The sequence below is a fragment of the Thamnophis sirtalis genome, unplaced genomic scaffold, assembly GCF_051295495.1.
Source record: "Thamnophis sirtalis isolate CommonGarterSnake01/CBP01778 unplaced genomic scaffold, rThaSir2_p1.2 scaffold_1, whole genome shotgun sequence".
NCBI lineage: Eukaryota > Metazoa > Chordata > Lepidosauria > Squamata > Natricidae > Thamnophis > Thamnophis sirtalis.
Window position 1 is genome coordinate 74955873 of NW_028261381.1, and position 22558 is coordinate 74978430.

At 38.6% G+C, this 22558-nt stretch overlaps 1 protein-coding gene across 3 annotated transcripts in view; it reads left to right on the forward strand.

Moving 5' to 3' along the window:
* TSPAN4 (tetraspanin 4) overlaps positions 1–20512 on the forward strand; it is a 741621-nt gene extending 721109 nt beyond the window's left edge. For all 3 annotated transcript variants that reach the window (XM_087716373.1, XM_087716366.1, XM_014058554.2), the window contains 4 exons: positions 3164–3265; positions 10373–10504; positions 14999–15082; positions 17411–20512. In XM_087716373.1, coding sequence (XP_087572499.1) covers positions 3164–3265; positions 10373–10504; positions 14999–15082; positions 17411–17479 — 387 coding nt within the window. In that variant the 3' untranslated portion in view covers positions 17480–20512. The remainder of the gene's footprint in view (positions 1–3163; positions 3266–10372; positions 10505–14998; positions 15083–17410) is intronic.
* Positions 20513–22558: the final 2046 nt, after the last annotated feature.

A 22558-nucleotide genomic window follows, 5' to 3' on the forward strand; every position in this document is an offset into this window, starting at 1 on the left:
ATGATAGATAGATAGATAGATAGATAGATAGATAGATAGATAGATAGATAGATAGATAGATAGATAGATAGATACACACACACATACATTCATACATACATACATACATACATACATACATACATACATACATACATATATTCAGGTTATCTGTTGATCACCTCTATCTTAGGTAAAGTCCTCTCCAACGTTTTCACTTACTGCCACTGATTTTGATTTATGTAAATTGTGATCAATGATTCCCTAATGAACAGAAATGTATGGTAAAGCAGTCTATTATGATAAAATGTGGAAGTCTGTTAAGATATATCGGAGTTAATACCATACTCCTCTGCACCCATCAGACAATTTATAACAGTTGATTTGTTGTCATTAGAACTTAACTGCAAAATGGAACACGTTACAGCAACTACATTAAGTACAGCCACATTTCAGCCTTGGTAAGAGAACCTGAAAAGTTTATTGGTAGCTATGATAGAAAAATAGCAGAATTCACCAAAGGAAAAAAACACTGCCATTTTGCAGTTCCCTATAATTTTTTTTTTCATCCTGGATCTACCCATCACATATTACTTTGCAGAATAATTATGGGTCAATATTGTAGCCTTTTTTTTTGCAAACTAACACACCTCTACTTGGGGATTGAGGTTCATTCTGCAAGATTGTGGGTTGGTTTCCGAATGTTTCATTACCAGACCAGGTAACATTTTCGGTGGAATTTAGGGGATTCAGAAACCAACCCACAAGCTGGGAGGATGAACCTCCACCCTTATCCTACACCCCTGTTACAGATATTCACCACTATCTAGTGGTGGGTTTCAAAAAAATTTGGAACCTCTTCTGTAGGTGTGGCCTGTTTTCCGGGTCCACTGGTGGAACCTCTTCTAACCGGTTCGAAGATTTGATGAACCGGTTCTACCAAATAGGTGCGAACTGGTAGGAACCCACCTCTGCCACTATCACACATCTATACTGGTCCAATGCTTTGGTACATTATTTCCTTTCTCCCTATTGCATCTTTTAAGTTTGTTCTGGGGTTCCACTGCAGTTAGTAGAGTAATTCCAGGTGACTGTTTCCAATTCACCATGAAAGTGATGTTGAGTAAAGGCAATATGTTACTGTTCTAAACTGGCTATATATAGGTAGTCCTTGTTTAATCAATGTAGTTGGGGCCAGCAACTCAGTCACCAAACAAAGTGGCCACTAAGTGAAAAATGATGCGACCACAGCTTCTAATTTTACTACAGCTTTGCTTTGCTTTATAGTGTCAGAAGGATACAACTCCAAACTCAAAGAGCAGGAAAAAAAATGACTCATAAGGGAGCCTGGTAAAGGGGCAAATTTTATAGCCCCTATATCCTTATCCACTGCCCTCTTATCCTTTGGAATGCTCACCCCAGTGCTGGGATGATTAGCAAGAAGAGAAATAATGTTTGTAATTACTTTCATTGGAGAGGAAGTCAGCAAAGTAAGCAGACACACAATAAGGAATATCCATCGAAATGAATGCACTGGCGATGGCTGTTTGCCTACTGCACTTGCAGGTGTGAGCACTGAGCCGCTTAGGAAGCAAACAAACTCCTTTAGTACGAAATTGATTAGGGGCCTTGTCAATTTCAGGCAACAGCTGAGAGCCCACTGAGTCTTCTAATCAACCAATTAAGGTCACAGAACTGAGCTTGTTATCTAGCGGTTAGCACTTTTTAGGGACACCACCGCACTGCTGAGAAAAGCAGATCCGGAAGATGGCCTGTTTAGGCAATCTCTCCACTCTGCAAAAGGTTTTTTTTGGGGGGGGGGAGAAGAGAAAAAAACAAGTCAGACACAGAATCACATGTATTGACTGTCTGTAATGGTGAGCAGGGGACAGAGAGAAGGCTGTTGTGAAGATTGTAAATGCAACCATTGATTGTGATGTGACTGTTTTATCACCATTGTAACTACAGTCGCTATCCAAGGCAGTTGTTAAACAAGTGCCTTCATAAATAAATTTGCCCTGTAGTAATATAAAAGGAAACCAACACTACACCGTACTGAAAAAATATTAGCACCATTCATAGCCCCTCTTTTCAGTTCTTTAAGACTAGGGCTTTTTTTACAGGTTCTAAATATTTACTGTATGAAAAATGACCACTGAATTTCAGTTGTTCCATTAAAAAAACCCTTTGACTGGAAATCATAATTCATCAAAAATGCTTTTCTCTGAAGAAATATTTCTAAAACTGGAAATAAACTAGAAAGAATAATAAATTCAATTCTAATGCATGGTTAAATCTTTCATAATATCAAGCTATTTGATACACTCTTTTTTGAAGTTTTTTCTCCTTGTAATAATATGGAATTATTAAAAAGAACAATAGAAGAAAGCAATTTTGCCACAAAAGTAAGCAGTAATAAGATTCTGACAATGTTTAGATCTATTTAAAATTGATTTTTGAATAGATTTTCAGCCAAAGAAATACCTAGATAAAGGAAACTACAGTAATAAAAAAGCAGATACTATCTCATTAAATTTCCAGTAAACACTAAATAATGATGTCCATATAGAAAAATAAAACTCTAATTTTTGATGGACAAACTAATTGGAAGTTTTTATAATAGCTATGGTGGGTAATATTATTTTCAGTCACCATTTTTAATATTGGAAAATTGAGTAGGGAACTTAGGAAAATATATTGTTCAGATACCTGTTTTTCTTCATACAGGCAGTCCTTGAATTATGACCACAATTTAGCCCAAAATATCAATTGCTAAGCAAGGCAGTTGTTAAGCAAATCACTGCAGTTGTTAAGTGAATCATGTAGTTGTTAAGTGAATCTGGCTTTCCACATTGACTTTGATTGATCACATGACCCCAGCAAAGTGCAATTATCATAAATACATGCCATCACTGCACTGGTCATAAGCGTGAAAACTGGTCATGAGTTACTTTTTTCAGTGTTGTTGTAACTTTGAACGTTCTTTAAATGAATGGCTGTAAGTCAAGGACAACCCTCATGTTGTATTTTTAATATGCCTCACTTTCACTTCAACTGTTGTCATGGCTCTTCAGTCCAAAAGTGTCATTTCACAGAGTTCATCATCTTGGATGCATATATATATATATATATATATATATATACTGTATTTATATATATATCACTGTATTTGCTTTATTTTCAGATCGATAAGTATGCTCAGCGGGACCTGAAGAGAGGGCTTCATTTGTACGGAACTGATGGAAATATCGGTTTAACTAATGCATGGAGCATCATACAAACAGATGTAAGCTTGTATTTCTTCATTGTTCTTTCCCATAACACCAGCAGGTGCTAACATTTAGACACCCATTTGCCTGGCTTTGAATTTCCAATGGAAATATTGGAAATTTAACTTGGATTTCTATAAGCATTTGCCTTAAAAGAAAAAGAAAAAGCAAGTACTACTGCACTGTACCTGACCTGGAATCAAGGCCCTGATGTTTAATGGATCTTTCCTTGGCCTACTTTGGAATCTACAGATAAGGGTTTAATTTGATGCCTTGATGCTCATCAGCATGCAGAGAAGCACACACTCAGACAGACCAAATTCAAAGGAAATCCCACAAGTCATTACAGAGCACAGGAGATACCACATTTCAATCCTCATGCTACAACATTAGTGATGCTAGAGAAAATGAGATGAAGAAGTTCACAAGCACTTTCCTTCAGTCCTCTTTGTTTCTTCTCTCTGCATCCAAGGCACTATTGAATGAGTCAGCAGTCAAGAGAAGGAGCATAGTTGTTCTAGCTATACATTTGAGAATACAAGAACATGAGATTAGGGTTGTGACTTTTTAATCAGCTTTCTATCTTACACAAAGAACTCCAGATACACTTAGATAGCCACACAATAAGAAATATTTGCATATGTCTTATATGTGTGTGTGCATGTGTGAGCATGTTTGTATGGTGTGTGTGTGTGTGTATATATATATATATATCTATATATCTATATCTATATCTATATCTATATCTATATCTATATCTATATCTATATCTATATCTATATCTATATCTATATCTATATCTATATCTATATCTATATCTATATCTATATCTATCTATCTATCTATCTATCTATCTATCTATCTATCTATATATCTATATATATATATATATATATATATATATATATATATATATATAGCTGATAAAGGAAGAGAGCCTGTGGCTTAGTGGCTAATATAACTACCTGATATATAATACAGCCCAGGTTCAATTCCCAGTAAGGGTATGGCTAGCTGATGAGAGCTAAATAGCTTGAAATAGATCTATACTAGTATCTCTTTATTTATTTATCAGCACAAATACAACACACACACACACACACACATATATACACATATACATATACATATACATACATACATACATACATATATATATGGTGTGTGTGTGTATACATACATTATACATACATAGTAACAAAACATTACATATATATGTATGTAATTTTTAATTCATAAGAATTGAAACAATATAATAATAACAGAGAAACATTATGTATGTGTGCGTCTAATTTTTTGTTAATGTTTCCCTGAATTCATACTGTTATTACTGTATTGTTTCAATTTACAAATGAAAATTTCGGCATACAAATATATACAGATGAATCCCAAAGATTTCATTGATTAGCCAACTCTGGAAGTCAGAAGAATAAACTTTCAGTTTGAGAGTGATATATATTAGATGTTGAGACCATTTTAGTGTTAACTTTACCCTTGTCCTGGCCCTACAATTGCTATACCATTTGTTTCCACTGGAATATTTTTTTACAACAAAGCTGATAATGGCTTGCTAGGGTGGCAGAGTAAAAGAGTAAGGTTCTACATTTAGGCAACAAAAACAAAATGCACAGGTACAGTATAGGTGGTACCTTGCTCAACAGTAGTAACTGTGAAAGGGATCTTGGAGTCCTAGTGGACAATCATTTAAATATGAGCCAGCAGTGTGCAGCAGCTGCCAAAAAGCCAACAGTTCTAGGCTACATAAACAGAGGGATAGAATCAAGATCACGTGAAGAGTTAATACTACTTTATAATGCCTTGGTAAGGCCACACTTGAAATACTGCATTCAGTTTTGGTTACCACGATGTAGAAAAGATGTGTAGACTCTAGAAAGAATGCAGAGAAGAGCAATAAAGATGATTAGGGAACTGGTGACTAAAACATATGAAGAACGGTTGCAGGAACTGGGTATGTCTAGTTTAATAGAAAGAAGGATTAGGGGAGACATGATAGCAGTGTTCCAATATCTCAGGAGTTGCCACAAAGAAGAGGGAATCAAACTATTTTCCAAAACACCTGAGGGTAGAACAAGAAGCAATGGATGGAAACTAATGAAGGAGAAGCAACTTAGAACTGAGGAGAAATTTCCTGATAGTTAGAACAATTAATCAGCGGAACTACTTGCCTCCAGAAGTTGTGAATGCTCCAACACTGGAAGTCTTTAAGAAGAGGTTGGATAGCCATTTGTCTGAAATGGTATAGGGTTTCCTGCCTAGGCGGGGGGTTGGACTAGAAGACCTCCAAGGTCCCTTCCAACTCTGCTATTGTATTGTATTTTATTGTATTGTATAGGTGCTAATATGCTTGGGGGGTGCTGCAAGCTTAATTGGAATATAGGATCTAAAATTATGTTTTTTCTAGAGATACAAAATTCTTACTTAAGGGTTTTAAAACTCTTGAAACATTGTCCTGCAGAGTTTTCAGTAAACAAAATAAAACTTGGGTTGATTATACAGCAGCATCTCTTTGGTTGTTTTCTTAAAAACAGTGAACTGTCCATTTTAATTTTAAATTTAGTCATCTATATGTGCAAGAGGCATCTCAATTTCTTTCTGTTGATAAAAAAATCAAATAGTCCTGTTATTGCATCTATATTTGAGGTCACCTGAATTAGCCTGTGTTCTCCATTGGTATTTAAAATTGCTCAAGTTTTCATACAGTTCATCACTGTGTTTAATACTGCTTTTGTGTAATCTGCATAATGGCAATGGTTAATCACAATCCCAATAATGTGTTCTCTTTCCAGTTGAAGAAGCTACATTGTCTGTTCAAATGACTCTCATATTTGTATGGATGTACATTCTCAATTCCAAATTGCTGTGACATGTTACTTTGCACAAATAGAAGGCGGCATTCATTTTATGAATACCAAGATAGAAAATATATATATATGAGGGCACAGAAGATTAGTGACCTGCTCACCAGGACTCTGGGGAAAATAGAAATAGAATTTCAAATATATTATCATAATATGAATACTTTAATTTGTTGACAGAATTAGATTATTCAACAACACAATTAGATTTCAGTTTTGAAATATTGGTTCTGCTGGATCTCCTTCTGTAAATGCAGAAAGTTTTCCCCAACCATAAGATAGAGGACTTCATTCCAATGAGCAGATAAAAATCTAAATGTCCTATCTCAGAGTTTCCCTGTATGTTGTTTTTCTTAAAACATTTGTCTGATTAGAATTAAGATCTAAATGTAATTGATCCCAATATTGGGTATTCGTTGTTTCATTTAATATGAAATGAATTCATGAATTCATTTAATATGAATTTAATATGATTGCTTATAATTTGTTTATATTGGAATGTAAATTAGTACACACTTTTTCTGTTCCCAATATTTTTATTTGAATAAACTACAAAAGTTAATTTACAGAGTCCCACTGTACTGTCAATTTTCTCCCATTCCCTGCTCAGTTAAAATTTTGAACTGGAGAAAAATTGCAGATACCTCATGATACTTTCCTATTTTCAGATGGGTTATGAACCACAAATATTCATGTTCAGAATTCATTCATTGTGAGAGTTCAGCAGTTACTAAATAACACAACTACCTTGGCATCTCTACAGAGAAAAGAATCACATTTCCCATCTATTTCGAAGTGTACTTGGAGGCAGGATCAAAGATCTGCAATTTTCCTTAGTTATCCCCCTCAGTCATTTCTGCCATGGGAAACTTGCTTCGGGCAATATTTGACAATAAAAGAATGTGGAGCCTTTGATTGTAGTCTCTTCAGAAAGGTTGGAGGGCATAGTTTTGTACATTAAGAAATCTACTTGCATTTGGAAACAGGCAAGGAACACTAAAAGCGTGAAACAAAAATAACACAGGAAGTTCAGAGTCTCCTCATTTTTCTCAGCCTTCCTTAAAGGAAAAGCAAATTGGACACTTTGGAACAATTCAGAATTCTAATTTGCCAGATCCATATAGATTCATGTGGAAGTAGACAATTAAAATAATAATTTTAATAATTTGAGAGTGGCACAACTGAACTAGAGAGTTATCCCATGACCCAATAATACAATAATTGTTAGCTGCCCAAAGTCATGTGTACAAGATGGGCAGCAATATAAACATATTAAATAAATAAATGGTTCACCGACAAAAGGGCAAATGACAAAACCACGCCCGACTAAACCTCCGTGACAAAACCGCGTATTCTAAAGCGCTCCGATGAATGAGCGCTGAATCGCGCCGACAACAGCACGGTGACAGAAGCGCGCTGCAAAACTAAACCTAACCCTAACTGTAACACTAACACTAACCCTAAACCTAACCCTAAACCTAACCCTAAACCTAACCCTAAATCTAACCCTAAACCTAACCCTAAACCTAACCCTTACCTTAACTTAAATCGCCCTTCTGCCGACACACTGTTGTAAATCGCCCTTCTGTCAACGCGCTGTTGTCGACGCACTGTTGTCGGCGCATTGATGACGTCGCGGTTTTAGCGACGCAGTTTAGTCGGGCGCGGTTTTGTCATTTGCCCTTTTGTCGGGTCACGTAAATAAATAAACCCACATTCAGTGGGTTAATGCTGCTCATTAATTCAATGCTATCTGGTTGGCATAACTATGAACTCACCTGCCCAGTTGTACAGTGTGACTACCCTTTTTTTCCAGCTTTGCAGAGTAGATCTCACAAAGGCATCCTAAGCTCCTAGAACAGTGTTCTCAACCTGTGGGTTGGGACCCCTTTGGGGGTTGAACAACCCTTTCACAGGGGTCACCTAAGACCATTGGAAAACACATATTTTTTCAAAATAATCTTACGTGTGGGAGTTACTACAATGTGAGGAACTGTATTAATGGGTCGTGGCATTAGGAAGGTTGAGACCCACTGTCCTAGAACAATATACAGATTGCTGTCTCTTGAAAACTAAGGTTCACATTCCAGATGCTGAATTGCTACAATAGAAGAGATATAAATCTACATTTAACACTTTGATATTTGAAAAACGTGGCTGCCTTCAGTCTCAGTTCCCAGATCATGACTTCATTAGTAAATGTCAAAGAAAATTTCAAAACAGAGCATGTATGAATTTGAAGCCACTCATCTTTACATGTCATCTAATACAATTGTCATTGCTGTAACCCGAACACTTTTTGGAATGGTAATAACATACTTGAAAAACAATACAATGGCACTCTGTATTGCTGGTAACATCATGTCTTATGACAAACAATTTTCTGAGTTGAGTTTTTATTTTCTCTTTTTAAGTCCCATGAAGAAGGAACAGTGGAAATGCTTTTCTTGGCTTTTCCTGCCCTTGATATAATTCTAGTTCTCTTTGTTTGTATTGTAAAATGCACTTATTGTATATTGTCAAAAATGTTTTCTTCAGTTTCCACCCAATTGAAGATTAGTTCTTTTGCTGTTCTGTTGTCCAAAGATAGGACAAGACATCTAGCATTCTTGTCAGATAGGCAAGACAGCTTCATTCAGCAACTTTCCAAGCCACGTTGAATATTAGGCGCTATAGTTCTCAATCTGTTCTTCACCATGAACCCCCTTTTGTGGCCATGGTTCATGACCGCGGACCCTCCCCCACTTAACTCAATATTTAAATCATAACCTTTTTCAAGTCTTCATGCTTCTCCATGACATCATCGTCTCTCCCCTACATATTGTACCCAAATGGAATGCCTTAAAGGGTATAGGATTATCTAGAAGCAAACTAATCTTCCTCTTATGCAATGGTTATCTCTTAGATGTTATCTTCTGATATTACAATGGATGTAATATCCATAGGAGTCTCTGATGCTCCTGGGCTCTCTGCTCTGATATAACAAGGAAACTGAGTCACTAATATAGGTGGTCCTCAGTTCATGACATTTTCTTCAGCAGCTGTTTGAAGTTATGATGGTAATGAATCTTTACAACTACTCCTTGTCTTTGTGGCTGTTACAAGATCTCCACAATTACGTGATCAAAATTTAAGAGCTTGGTAGCCTGCTTTCAATTATGACTGCAAGTTACACTTAGCAATAGCAATAGCAGTTAGACTTATATACCGCTTCATAGGGCTTTCAGCCCTCTCTAAGCGGTTTACAGAGTCAGCATATTGCCCCCAACAACAATCCGGGTCCTCATTTTACCCACCTTGGAAGGATGGAAGGCTGAGTCAACCCTGAGCCGCTGAGATTTGAACAGCCAAACTGCTGAACTGCAGTCAGCCGAAGTAGCCTGCAGTGCTGCATTTAACCACTGCGCCACCTCGGCTCTTAAATTCCTTAAATTCCTATCTGCTTGTATCCTCCCCATCTCTCTCCTTTTGGCTTTCCTTGCTGCCCTGACCTTTGCCCTGCAGCCCCACAGCCCTGCACTCTGCCATCTCATCACCCTTTATTGTCCCCAGCTGACTTTTACCATCTGCTTCCCAGTGCTGACAAGGTTTGCCCAGCCTGGTCATTCATGAGGTCCTTCCAAAGTCTTGCAAGACCCTCCCGAGACTGCACCATGAAAGGTGGGCACCCCTTCAGCAGCAGGACGAAGAGGATTGCAAAAGTTACCTGGGGATTCCCATTGATGGCAGGGGCAATGGAGTGCAGGGAAATGGGTTGCAGACCAGAGTGAGGGGTGACCAAAAGAGCCGAGATAGAGGAGGGAGATAGGAGACTTGGAGGAGTTGAAGTGGAGGTGAATGCAACAGGAAAAGTGTGAGATTCTTGACTAACAACACTGTGGTTCTGCCCTAATTACCACAACTGAGACTACTGAAATTGCCATCACTACGCAGTGTAGTCATGTGTTGTTTCACCTAATGACCACTTCACTTAGTGATGAAAATTCAAGTCCCAATTAGGGTCTTTAAAGGAGGACTGTTTGTAATAGATTTGTAATAGACTCTTAATTTTCTCAGATTAACCAGCTAAATCTGGAGAAATTTACATAATGTTTTATTCAGAAATGAATGAACTTGAATAATAGGTATAGTACGTCCTCTTTCCAGATGTGCAGTCCAGAGGCATTCTGGCATGCTGGGCCCACTAAACCTGATCTTTAAATTGGCCTCTTGTCTAAGGTGACTTGTAATTCTCTTATTCCCCTCCAGTTCAGATGCTGTGGTGTCTCCAACTATACTGACTGGTTTGAAGTGTACAATACCACACGGGTGCCAGATTCATGCTGCTTGGAATTTAGTGAAAACTGTGGACTTCATTCCCCAGGGACCTGGTGGAAAGCTGTGAGTATTAAATGTAAATCATGAATCAGCTAACAAGACTAGAATTTTTAGAATCTACCAGTGAAAGAGAAAAAAAATGCCATTACTTTGCCTATTTGCTACATGCTGTTGTGCCCATCTTTAAGGGTGACTAAACATCTATCCGAAAGTCTATTCTGACTCATTCATCCTAATTTGGCATACTTCTCAGACAACCAACCAAGAGGAGAAAGAGCCTTAATAAGTAGTTCACCTTTAAGTGTCAGTGGGAGAAGTAAAAACACAAAACTCAAGAACGTGAGTCAAGGCAACTTTTAGTAATCTGAATGCTTGTGAAAGGCACATTAGTGGGATACACTTCCAAAGCAGGCAGGTAAAAATAACATGGGGAGCACATTTTTTATTAAGTCCAACGTAAACAGGAAAATACACTTAAAAACAGTCCTATACAAATTTGCAGGCAAATTTAAGACAGGGGAAGCAAGAATATCATGAGGAGCAAAAGGAATCAAGTAGGGAATAAAAACACAGCAAGGAGCAAAAGATGATATGGAAGATGGTGCAGGAGACAAAGGGAGAGAGGGGCAGATATATTGGAAAAGAAAGATGGAAAGGAAATTTGAGGGGTGTGCAGGGGTGGGATTCAGCGCGTTTGGACTGGTTCGGGCTAACCAGATGTTGATTTTAATCTGGTTCATTAAACTGGTAGTTGTAATGACTGGCTGACCCTGCCTCGCCCCTCCCAGGAGTCTCCATGTGGCCCATTTTGGATGCCAGGTAAGTGCATGGCCTGCATGGAGGCTCTGGGAGGGCGAAAAACAGGCCTACCGGAGTACAGGAAGTTTGGAAATGGGTCCGTTTCCAGCCTCCTGAGGGCCTCTGCAGCCTGGGTGAGGCTCGAGGAAAACCTCCTGAGCCTGGGGGAGGGCGAATATACCCCCCTGCACTAGACCCCCATGGCCACACCGTCCCAGCAACCGGGCGGAAAACGGTTGCTAAATTTTTTCAATCCCACCCTTGGAGGTGTGCCTATGAAATGAAGTGGTGGTTCATCTGGAGGGGAGCACAGGGATATGTCTATAGCAATTCTCAGTCATCCAGGTCATGATGGTCCCAAAAGTGCTTTTGTCAAAAGGCAACTGGACTTGGTTTTTTCCTTGAAGATGTTTCACTTCTCATCCAAGAAGCTTCCTCCTCTTTGGTTTTTAGGACTCTAACCTCCACTTTTTCCACTTGATAAACATCTCCAACTTCTTCATCATATTTTACTGTTACATACTCTAAGTTTTCCAACTTCTTCTCCATCCTCTCAAATGTGTTTGATAATTTCTGAATTTCTAACAATATCTTTTGCAGGCTTAAAGTTTCTTTCTGCTGTTGAAATTGTGCCATTATCTCCAGCTGATAAACACTGCTGCTCTGGCTTGGAAGGCTTTTACAAGATTAGGCATAAATTCACAATAAGGTCTTATTTTCACTTTTCTCTGTTAAAGATATACTTCAAAGGAACATCTGTATGCTTTTCTTCTTATCACTCTCTATAAACAAGCAATGAGACCTTGAAGTGCCAAGCCAGAATAATCAGTGAGGAAAGTAAAAGTGTTTTGTTTCTAATACACAAACCTCCAGCCTCCGAGTAGCAGTGTTTTACTTTCCCTCTGTTGTTATAATTTTCTTTATTTCCTTTTGTATCTTTTTTATATTCCTACTTTTAAAAAATTCAAATTCTTGAATGAGTTAGAGAAGAAAAGGGGAAAATCACCTGCGGTAGTGAAGAAGGGGAATTTTAGTCCATAGGTCACAAAAAATAATAATAAAAGAAAAAAAATGGAAGAAAACTTAATCCATTCATTTTAAAAGGCTTGCATAAATTCCATCCATGAACATAGAATTTAAAAAATAAGATAACCCACTGTCCAAAACCATTCAAAGCTTAATTCCACCATTTATTTCTCCTGTTCTCAAATTTAAATTAACTTTAAGTTTTTTATAGACAGTCTCTTTGAAAATGGTAAAAATTCCTTACCAGCTGGAAACACTTTTTCTTTCCATATCCCTCCGTTTTGGAGCTGCCCCGACTTCATCAGCCTAATGGCTGGATTTTTTGTCACCAGCTTGAAGAACTTCTCTTGGATCGATCAGGGACTTTGCGATGTCCCTGAGATCAGCAAGATCTTCCTGTTCACTGTGTCTGTGGGACGGTTTAGATCCGATTGGACCACCCAACGGCAAAAGTATCAGAGCATCGAGACCGCACGTCCATATCGTTGTGACGTTGGATCCTCCTCCCCAAGAAGCTTCTTCAGCTCTAGCTGAAGAACAGCTAAAGAAGTTCCTTGGATGAGAAGCGAAAAGGGGGAGAGAAATGAAGTCCAGTTGCCTTTTGAAAAAAAATCACTTTTGGGAGCACAGGGATAGCATATAAAATCTTTATTTTGCCCTTGTGGGGTTTTTTCTACTTTGTTTTTCCCTAAGTGGCTTCTTTCACTGCATGTATGCTTGCAGATTATTGTCTATGTAGATTCTCAGTCTTTCAGGTCATGGTTGTCCCAAAGGTGTTTTTTCAAAAGGAAAAATAAAGTCCAGTTGCCTTTTGAAAAAGCACCTTTGGGACATGCAGATTATTATTTTTCAATTGCTGAAAATATAGAGTTCTGCATTTAGCAGGAGGTTGGAGTCGAGAGCCTATATGAACCCTCCTAACCCTGGGATTTTTTGAAATGGCCCCTTTTCCTCAGCTCAGTGCCAAGTTGATGTATCAACAGCAAGGTTATTTTGAAGTATCTTTGATAGAAATGATAAAGGCAAAATGAGTATGCTTGTCTAAATGTTCTGTGATAACTGAAAATAAGTTGGATTGCTAGAACAACTAGCAGCCGACTTAAATGGTAGAAGCTAATATACGGCATAAGAGTAACCTAATAGTGAAATCCTTGCAGTTGTTTCTCTCAAACTCACTGTGTCATGTTGCCTTCACGTGACGTTTTCTGACGTTTCCCCCATTTGCGGAGCTGGGGTGGGCATGGCCTGCGCGTGACACATCTGGCCCGCAGACTGCCAGTTTAACACCTCTGTTGTGGGTCTGTGTCTGTGTATAAAAGTTCTAGAGAACTGCAGCATCAAAACAGAAGCCTATTCTGTGAATCTCAGGATCAAACTTTAGAATCTCGCAGAATGTGTTCAAGATGAGACCAGGAAACAAGAAAACAAGTCTTTACAGGATAAGACAGCACTGCCCGGTGTTGCCAGTTCAGAAGATTGCATGCACAACATTCGGTCTGCAGTGGTTGAGATCAACTGGCCTGTTGTCACAGCAGACACTGATAATCTCTAGGAAAGCAGCTCTGATGAAATAATCAGTATTTAGAGGTTTTCTACAGGGGGGAAAAAGCAGTCTCTTTCCCAAAGAGAGAGGGAGTGCCCCAGAGAGGGAGATCACAGCTGCGATATAAGGATATCTGGAAGAGGGATCTAAGGGCCTTGGGAATGGACATTAACAGCTGGGAAACCTTGACCTCTGATCGTTCAGCTTGGAGGCTAAAGATGCAGCATGGCTTCCTCCAATTCGAAGAGATACTTGTTTGGCAGGCTGAGGCAAAGAGGCAATCCCAGAACCAGCGAAATCTGGGGGCTGGGCAGGGGACAGAATGTATCTGCCCTCAGTGTGGAAGGGGTTGCCACTCCCGAATCAAACTTTTTAGCCACACCAGATGCTGTGTTAGGACCTCTTTCCAGAGCATGATACCATAGTCTTTTGAGATTTGAAGGATGCTAATCAACTTCCCAAGAAACATTCTTGCATTCAGAAAGTACTCTGGAATCCATCCAGGTGTACAAGATGTTACCCCAAATTCAACCAAACCCTTCATGAGCATACTCAAAAAGTTATGCTGAAAAATAAGTCCAAGGTGATCTGTCACAGGAATGTATCAAAACTAAAAGTAAATCCTACTGTTGATTCGATTGTTATTTTAAAACCTCTTGTCTTTATGAGTCAGGCCTGCAAATCCTCCTAGGAAATTATCTGCTAAAATTTGACATACTGACACTGGGAGTAACATGTTAGAACAAATGTAATGTCATCTGGTTACTTTGTGGTTGCTAGAAAGCCAGGTGAAGTATTTGGGTAATGATTTGTTTAAGCAATAATTGGTCTATAATTGCCTTCTCACATTCTTGCCCAGCATTTCTGTTTAAAGCACTAAGATTTACTATTCGATTTAGAAACGCAGCAGTCTGATTTGTAGGGCATACATGAGAAGCAGACATTGTTCTTTTGTGTGTGTGTGTGTGTGTGTTCATGAATCTTGCACAGAGTATTCACTTGATCTTCAGTTGTACAGTTTCTCTAGGCCTTTAAAGACATATTTCATTGCAAGAAAGTCCCCAGAGATGCTTTTCATCTTCACTGGAAAGCTTAAATTGACACTGCCGATTACCAAGTTTGATATGAGTTGCAGGTTCTCCTTAGGTCGTTGACTTCCTTATAGCATAATGTGTTTTTTTTCCCTCTAGCCTTGCTACGAAACAGTGAAATTATGGCTTCAGGAGAACCTGTTAGCAGTCGGAATTTTTGGATTGTGCACAGCATTGGTTCAGGTATTTCCTATGTGCTTTCTGTTTATTTTACCACCGTGAAGGATTTAAATGCACTTCAGTTTAGTATTAGTATCTGGTATTAGTAGCAAAATCCTATAAATCTTTCTCAAAAGGAAATTCCATTGAATTTATTCATTGATAAATTCGTCCAGGATTGTAGCCTACCTATCAGAACTGCAAGAAGATTGATCTAAAGAAAAACTTGCCTTTTTTATGTTGAATACTGTTTGATTCCTCCTGCTTGTGTGCAAACGTGCAAACATCAACAAGTCATGGGTGTTTAATGATCCTTCCTTAGTTTAATTGGAGTATCTGATGATATAAAATAGCAATGGTTTCTACATAAAATTGGTTAAGCTTAAGTTAATGGGGAATAGTAATTGATTTATTGTGCCTTAGCCTAAACTGCAAGAGATCCCTCATAATGAATTTTTATTTGAAAGCAGGCCTGTTCAGTAATTAGCATATTTTTACTTGATCACTTCACTGCCTCTTACACTTTAAATCTTTTCCCGCAATCCTCAGAAAGTTGTTCTGAGATCCTAAGAACAGTATAAAGCTGCTTAAAATTAACAAACAAGAACCGTGATTAAAACCACTTATATTGTATCGCATTTGAGCCAAAACCGGCAAACATGTTGTTAACTTACAGCCCTAGTGATTTAAACTTGTCATCGCATTTTAGAATTAATCCTGTAGGGTTGTAGGATTTCCCCCCCCTCTCCAAATTAATGTCACAATTTAATACAGAATTAAGGAGGCTAATCCTGTTGAAATCAGTGGATTTAACTATGCCCAACTCTCCAGAATTAGAGTAGATAAAATACATCTCTACTTTGTAATCCTCTGTTATTTTTATACCTGATTATTTGTCATGGTTTTCCCATAAAATAGTAGAAAATGAAAATTAGATACAGAGCTAGCCATTCTCTATTAGAGTTCCATAACAAGGTACTGTACATCAGCCTTTTGGTAGCATGCAGTCTTGTGCAGATTGTTTATAGTACTCACACAAAAACAAGCCTATAAACCAGGGGTGTCAAACTCAAGGCCCGGGGGGGGGGGGGAATCCCACCTGTGGAGTGCTTAGATCTGGCTGCAGGAGGGTTGCAGGAGGCCATTGCAGCCAAACAGAGTTCGGGAACCTGTTTTCGCTGGCAGAGCGATCCGCCACCACAGGCACCCCGACATGAGTGATATGGAGCTGGCCACCCCCAACCTTGGCCATGTCCATCCTGGCCCCCTGAGGTCAAACACAACCCTGATGCAGCCCTCAATGAAGTCAAGTTTGACACCTCTGCTATAAACCATAATGGACATACCCAAGTATAATTTTACTCAGATCAGAGTAAAGAGGAGGACAGGCCATGCAGCACAATATGGAGGGTTCTAATGTCCTTTGGCAATGCCTACAGATGGAATCAACACTTAGCCAGACTTTTGCCCCCAAAATACTCTTTTCTCTGGGCAGAAAGTCCATGAGGAAGCAGAATGCCCACATAAAATAATGGCATAGATAGCCAAGCTAGATAAAAATAGATGGCAACTAATCAAGGAGAGAACCATCCTAGAATTAAGGAATAATTTCCCAACACTTAGAACAAATGCCTATAGAGATTCTCAATCATCCAGGTCATGGCTGTCCCAAAGTTGCTTTTTCAAAAGGCAACTAGACTTTCTTTGTTTTTCCTGAAGATGTTTCACTTCTCATCCAAGAAGCTTCATTCAGTCAGAACTAAAGAAGCTTGTTGGATGAGAAGCAAAATGTCTTCAAGGAAAAAAAAAAAAAGTCCAGTTGCCTTTAGAGAAAGCACCTTTGGGAGGACAGTTAGAACAACTAATCAGTGGAACATCTTGTTTCTTAAATTGTGGATGCTCCAACAGAGATTGGACAACCATAGGTTTTAAATAGTATAGGGTTTCTTGCCCGAGCCGGGGATTGGACAAGAAGACCTCCAACGTTCCTTCTATCTCTATTATTTTGTTAGAAAATAGAAGGGATTTTGCCCCTCTCCCAAATTATTTAATCTAAAGGGTTTTTTTCCATCAATACTGAATAAAGCTATGATTGAGTTATAATCCAGGTGTCTTTCTCCCTTTTCTTTTTGAGTGTGAACAAATTTCATAACTCTCCTTTGACTCTCCATTAGGTTAGCCCCAAACTGAGTTGATTATGCAGAACAGCTTTATGTAGAATTGATATACCCTGGGTGGCATGGGAAATTCCTTACTCCTTCTGGATCTGTAGGGTGCAGCTGTGCATATTGTTAAAGAATAGAGATAACGTTGTATCCTGTTTAATCCTGACCATGATTTTTGTATCCGCAGATTCTTGGACTGACATTTGCAATGACCATGTATTGTCAGGTTGTCAAGGCAGATACCTACTGTGCATAAAAATCATCTTCAGGGTCCATCAGCCACCTCTCCACAAGACGAAAGAGAGGACCCTCCATCCTGTTGTCATATTTTTTCTATGTAAAATAAACTGTATACTCCTCTATGGAAAAATTGTGGATCACCCTAGTTTTGTCACACCACTCAAACGGTATCATCATCGTGGAACTCAGACTTGCTCCGACAAAATAAATTCTTCTCTCTCAATGGCAAGAAAGGAGCGGCTCTCTGTTGCACAGACTGTGTGGTTTAGTTCGAGGCGGAGTTTAGTCTCTGCAGGCTGTTGACAAATAGAAATGTTCCCATCTAGCCCTATTTCATCAGTCCTCAAAGTACAGGGAGCCCCTTTTCATGACGGTAGAGAGGATGTGGAGCAGCCATTTGTTAGCATTTGGTTTTAGCCAGCTTAGCAACCTCAGCCCAGGGGCCTGCTTTGGACTCTCAGAATTGTGTCACGGAATGAGAGGTCTTTGGGGAAAGTGTGAAGAAAGGGTTTCAGATGTCGAGTCAAATCTGGCTGTAAACAGAACTGGAATTCTTACTCTTTAAATCAGTGTAATGACGTTCAAGTACTAATTGTCTGAATATATCCCTATAGATGCACACCGACAATTCTAGCAGCTGCCTACAGAGCACATCAGCCTTCTCTTCCTTTGTATTCCACGGGACCATGGAGTCAAATGGAAAGATTTCCTAGGGAAGAAACTTAGGCCACTGAGAAACAAGCAATTGCATCAAACAGATTTATTCCTCAGTGGATATGTATTCTGTCACTGTCCTCTGGATTTTCTTTTAAGTGTCATTCCAGTTTTGATGTTCCAATATGTCCTTTTTTTCTGTTGTTGGCCCCTTTGTCTCTTTGCCTTTTCCTTAATTTGCTTTGTCATATTTTCACCTTTAAATAGGATAGATTTACTTGGGGGAGTGGGGGGACCATGCTGTAAACATGCTTTGTTAGCTGCTTTTTAAAGAAACAAATTATTCCAAGAAGGAATTGGGAAGTTTGAAGAAATTCCCCAATAACCAAAAAGGTTTTAAACAAACATTCATTTCCTTTTTTCCTTTTCCTTTTCTCTGCATTAATATACACATGCAAGAACATGCAGGTAAAGTTTTTCAAGCACATTCCCATCACTGCTTACAACCGTAGGCTAGTGAAAGACTAGCATAGCTTATCTGCTCTCCGTCTCAACAATGAAGACTTAGATCAAAGTGCTTGATGAGTAAGCTGTATCCTTCTTGCTTCAATAAATCATATATCAATAAAATGAGTGGATTATCATTGTAGGTGAGCACTAATATGTGCGTTAATACCTGCATGCTGATAGAAGATTGACCAGACTTAGAATGCATAGTCATAAGCCAGTATTTTTTTAAAAAAATGATATACCACTAACTGTGGCTATCATAACTGGAATTGTTCTTGATCATGAATATAATATTCATGATCAACATGCAAGTAGAATTTAAGGTCAGTGTGTATACATTGTTAGTCCACTCAGAGGCCATCTAAAGACAGTTCCCTTCTCTTCAGTTCTGCTTAAAAAAAAAAAAAGCAAAGGGATATTAATTCAGCACTTTCCTTACTTTCCATCTTTTAGGTACAGAAGATTGTTGTTTATTTTTCCAGTAATGGAAGCTAATGGGCCAAGTTGGTGCAGTGGTTAAAGCACCAGGTTAGAAACCAGAAGGCAGTAAGTTCTAATCCTGCGCCTTAGAAGCAAAGCCAGCTGACTTTGGGCCGTTACTCTGTCTCAGACTGCTGTCTCAGACTGAGGAAGTAGGACGTGGCAAACTACTTCTGAATTTTTGTGAAGAAACCTGCAGGGACTTGTCCAGGCAGCCACCAGGAGTAAAAACTGACTCAAAAGTACCCCCCTCAAAGAAAAGGAAGACAGGAAGTTATTTTCCCCTTAATATTCATAGCTCTTTGAAGTATATAAGAATGAAAGTTTACAACTGCAAAAAGAGTCAACCATATAAAATCAGGGCCAACCATATCAGTAAAACCTAACACCCTTCTCTAAGATCTCCCTCTGTAAAATTAAAGTTTCATGATTCCATGCAATGTGTGCAGATGTGGGGGCAATCTTACATCTGATACATATGCTTGATTGAAGACAAAGCACCCAATTTAGGGTACAGTATTATCCATTTATAAACTGTACAAATAGCTTCAATACAGACATTTAATATGCAAAGAAAACTATGAAATGTGATTATATCTTGACTATGATAGGAAATCTAGAACATTCTAATCATTTTCTGTAAAAAAAGCACTACCTCAGGGCTGTAATTCAAGAAAGAAGTAGTAGAGGTTAGGATCTGAACCCTAGACCAACTGGTGGCCATGTTCTACAGAAGTGCTCCCCAACCTGTTTGGCACCAGGGGCTGGTTTCATGGAAGACAATTTTCCATGGACCGAGGGATTGTGGGGGGAGGAGCACATAACCTAGACCCCAAGCATGTCCAGTTTCGCTCGTCCACCACTCACTTCCATTTGTGCTGTTTGGTGCCTACAGGCCATGGATCAGTACTGGTTTGTGGGTTGGGGATAGAGCAGTGTTCCTCAACCTTGGAACTTCAAGATGTGTGGACTTCAACATCCAGAATTTGCCAGCCAGCTTAGTTGGCTGAGGAATTCTGGGAGCTGAAGTCTACCCATGAGTGAAGAGTTGAAGAGCCCAACAGTAGCCAGTCATAGCAATGTGAAGAAATTCCTATTCCACCCTGCAGTTGACTCTTTTGATTCCTCTTGTCCTGTTAAATGTACACACAATGGACAAGTTTGACTTTAAGCAATAATGTACATGTTATTTTCCAACTATTCTGTGGTTTTGATTCTTTCCCCTATACAAGAACAAAGAGTGACTTTGAAATTCCATTGCTGTTAGTTGTCATTGCTCATTACTTTTGACTGTTTTACTAGCACACCTACTGACAGCTTTTAGATTGCCATCTCTATGATCTCCGTTATCATAAAATAAGGCTATACAAATAAAACATAGGTTCTAATGGTAAAAGATGACTTCTAAAAATATTAAAGTACACCTGAAGATCCCCTTTACACAAATAAAAGTAGGTGACTCAGCAGAATTACTCACAGAAATTAAGTCACAGAAGTGAGCAGGAATCTCAGCAGGGAATAGGTAGGCATTAATCATTTCTTAATACTGATTGAAAAAGAAAGAAACTAATAGTTTCTCAATAGTTAAAACAATAACCTCAAAGGCTTCCCGAATTTTACAGAACAAACAGTAACAAATGTTTCATAGCTTGGAAATCGAGATCAATAGCCTTGTTATTGTGTGTATGATGGCCATTCATTGCAAAGATGGATGGCTTGCTGTTTCCTTCAACATCACAAGATAGGTTCCACACTTGTTTCTTTGTGTTTAGAAGGCCAAGATAATTCTAAGCTGGGGGTTTTATTTTCAGTGCCCAAACTGAACCAGCTAGTAATGTTTTCATATTTAACCTTATTATGTATTAAGTTTATAAGCTGCTTTAATAACTAATGATATGTGAAAGGCCACTCTTCGATTTCTAAGACTTTATTTCAGGAGATTAATTTTAATGGAAAGACTACTTTCTTGCTGTTGTTAAATAATTGGAACCTCTTTTCAGGATACTGTACGCCACCTAAATATCTAGCATCAGATTCCAATCTCCCTTCTGCATGCTGGCAATATAAACAATTCAACACCTATTGAGTAACGCTAACCTAAAAAACACCATCATGTTAGTAACTTTAAGTATCTTCATAGGAAGCCTAAATCACCATCACACTATCCAGAAAGGATGGTGTTCTTGGTTCACAGGACATTGTCATGAGAAAAGGCAGGTGCTGAAAATCCAAGGAACATAGTGGTATAATGAAATACTTAGACTTTTTTTTTAAGAAAGTGTACAGGACCGAATGCAATATAGAGAGCCTTTACTTTGAAATGAGAGGAACTAAGACTGTATACCATGGGGAATTATTTTCTTATCAGAAGCTTCCTCCTAATGAACGTTGGAAAAACCTTGGTGCTAAAGCAAATCCTGGCTGCCTGTAACACAAAACCCAAACAAATTTAGGAAACCATCACCAGCCATCAGACTAGGTACCTGTAGCTAACACAACAGACTATTGTATACTCATTATGGTTCATTAATCAGTCACTCAAATCCCTGTTTGGTGGTTTTTGGGGAGTTTTTTAGGACAGAAAATAATTGAGCCCAAATAAGCAACAGTAAGCAATTTTTACAAGTCTGATTGAAAGAAGGAAATGCTTGTGATACTTTACCAATTCTTTAGTGACATGTGTATTCCAGACAGTATTCAAGAAGCCAGTGCAATTCCTTTTCTATATTATAAGCACAAGGCTTTAAACATATAATATGACCAAAGCTATTTAGGATCAGCTGTGGAGCCTGCCCCCTAAAGGTTCAGGTTTGGGTCCAGGGTGCTTAATTTCTGTTTCATGGCCCAAAGACTTAAGGTCAATGCAAATTAAGGATGTGAGTTTACATTTCTGTCTTATTTGCTAGGAATGTGTCTTTTGTCTATTGTGAATATTCCTAAAATGATGTGTGCTTTAATATACTGTAAAATAGCTATTAATAGCTACCTAGGTTTGTTACCTATGCGGGGGGGAGGCTGGGAGAAGGAAGGTTCAGCACAGATTAAATAATAGGTTTCTAATCTACAATATGTTTTTTCTAGCACATTATGTTAAGATCTCTCTTTCAGTTTGCCATATTAAAAAGTACATTTGCCACATATGCTATGGAAGAACATGTACCTTAGAAATCAGAGCATAAAGACTTCTTTAAAATTGTGCAGTGGTGTTGCTGATAGCACAAAGTAACTCCCAGGAGTTTCCAGTCAACACAGCCACCGACAATGGCAACAGGAGGACACCAGGATTGGGATCACTAGAGATGGGGCAATTTAATGCTCTCCAGTTTATCTTGAACTACAACCTTCATGCAGGTGGACTATGGTGGGACTTCGAACTCCAAAGATCTGGAAGGCACCCATTTAGAAAAGGTTGGATTGGAGTTTCCTAATCATCTTCTAAGATTTTACCTAA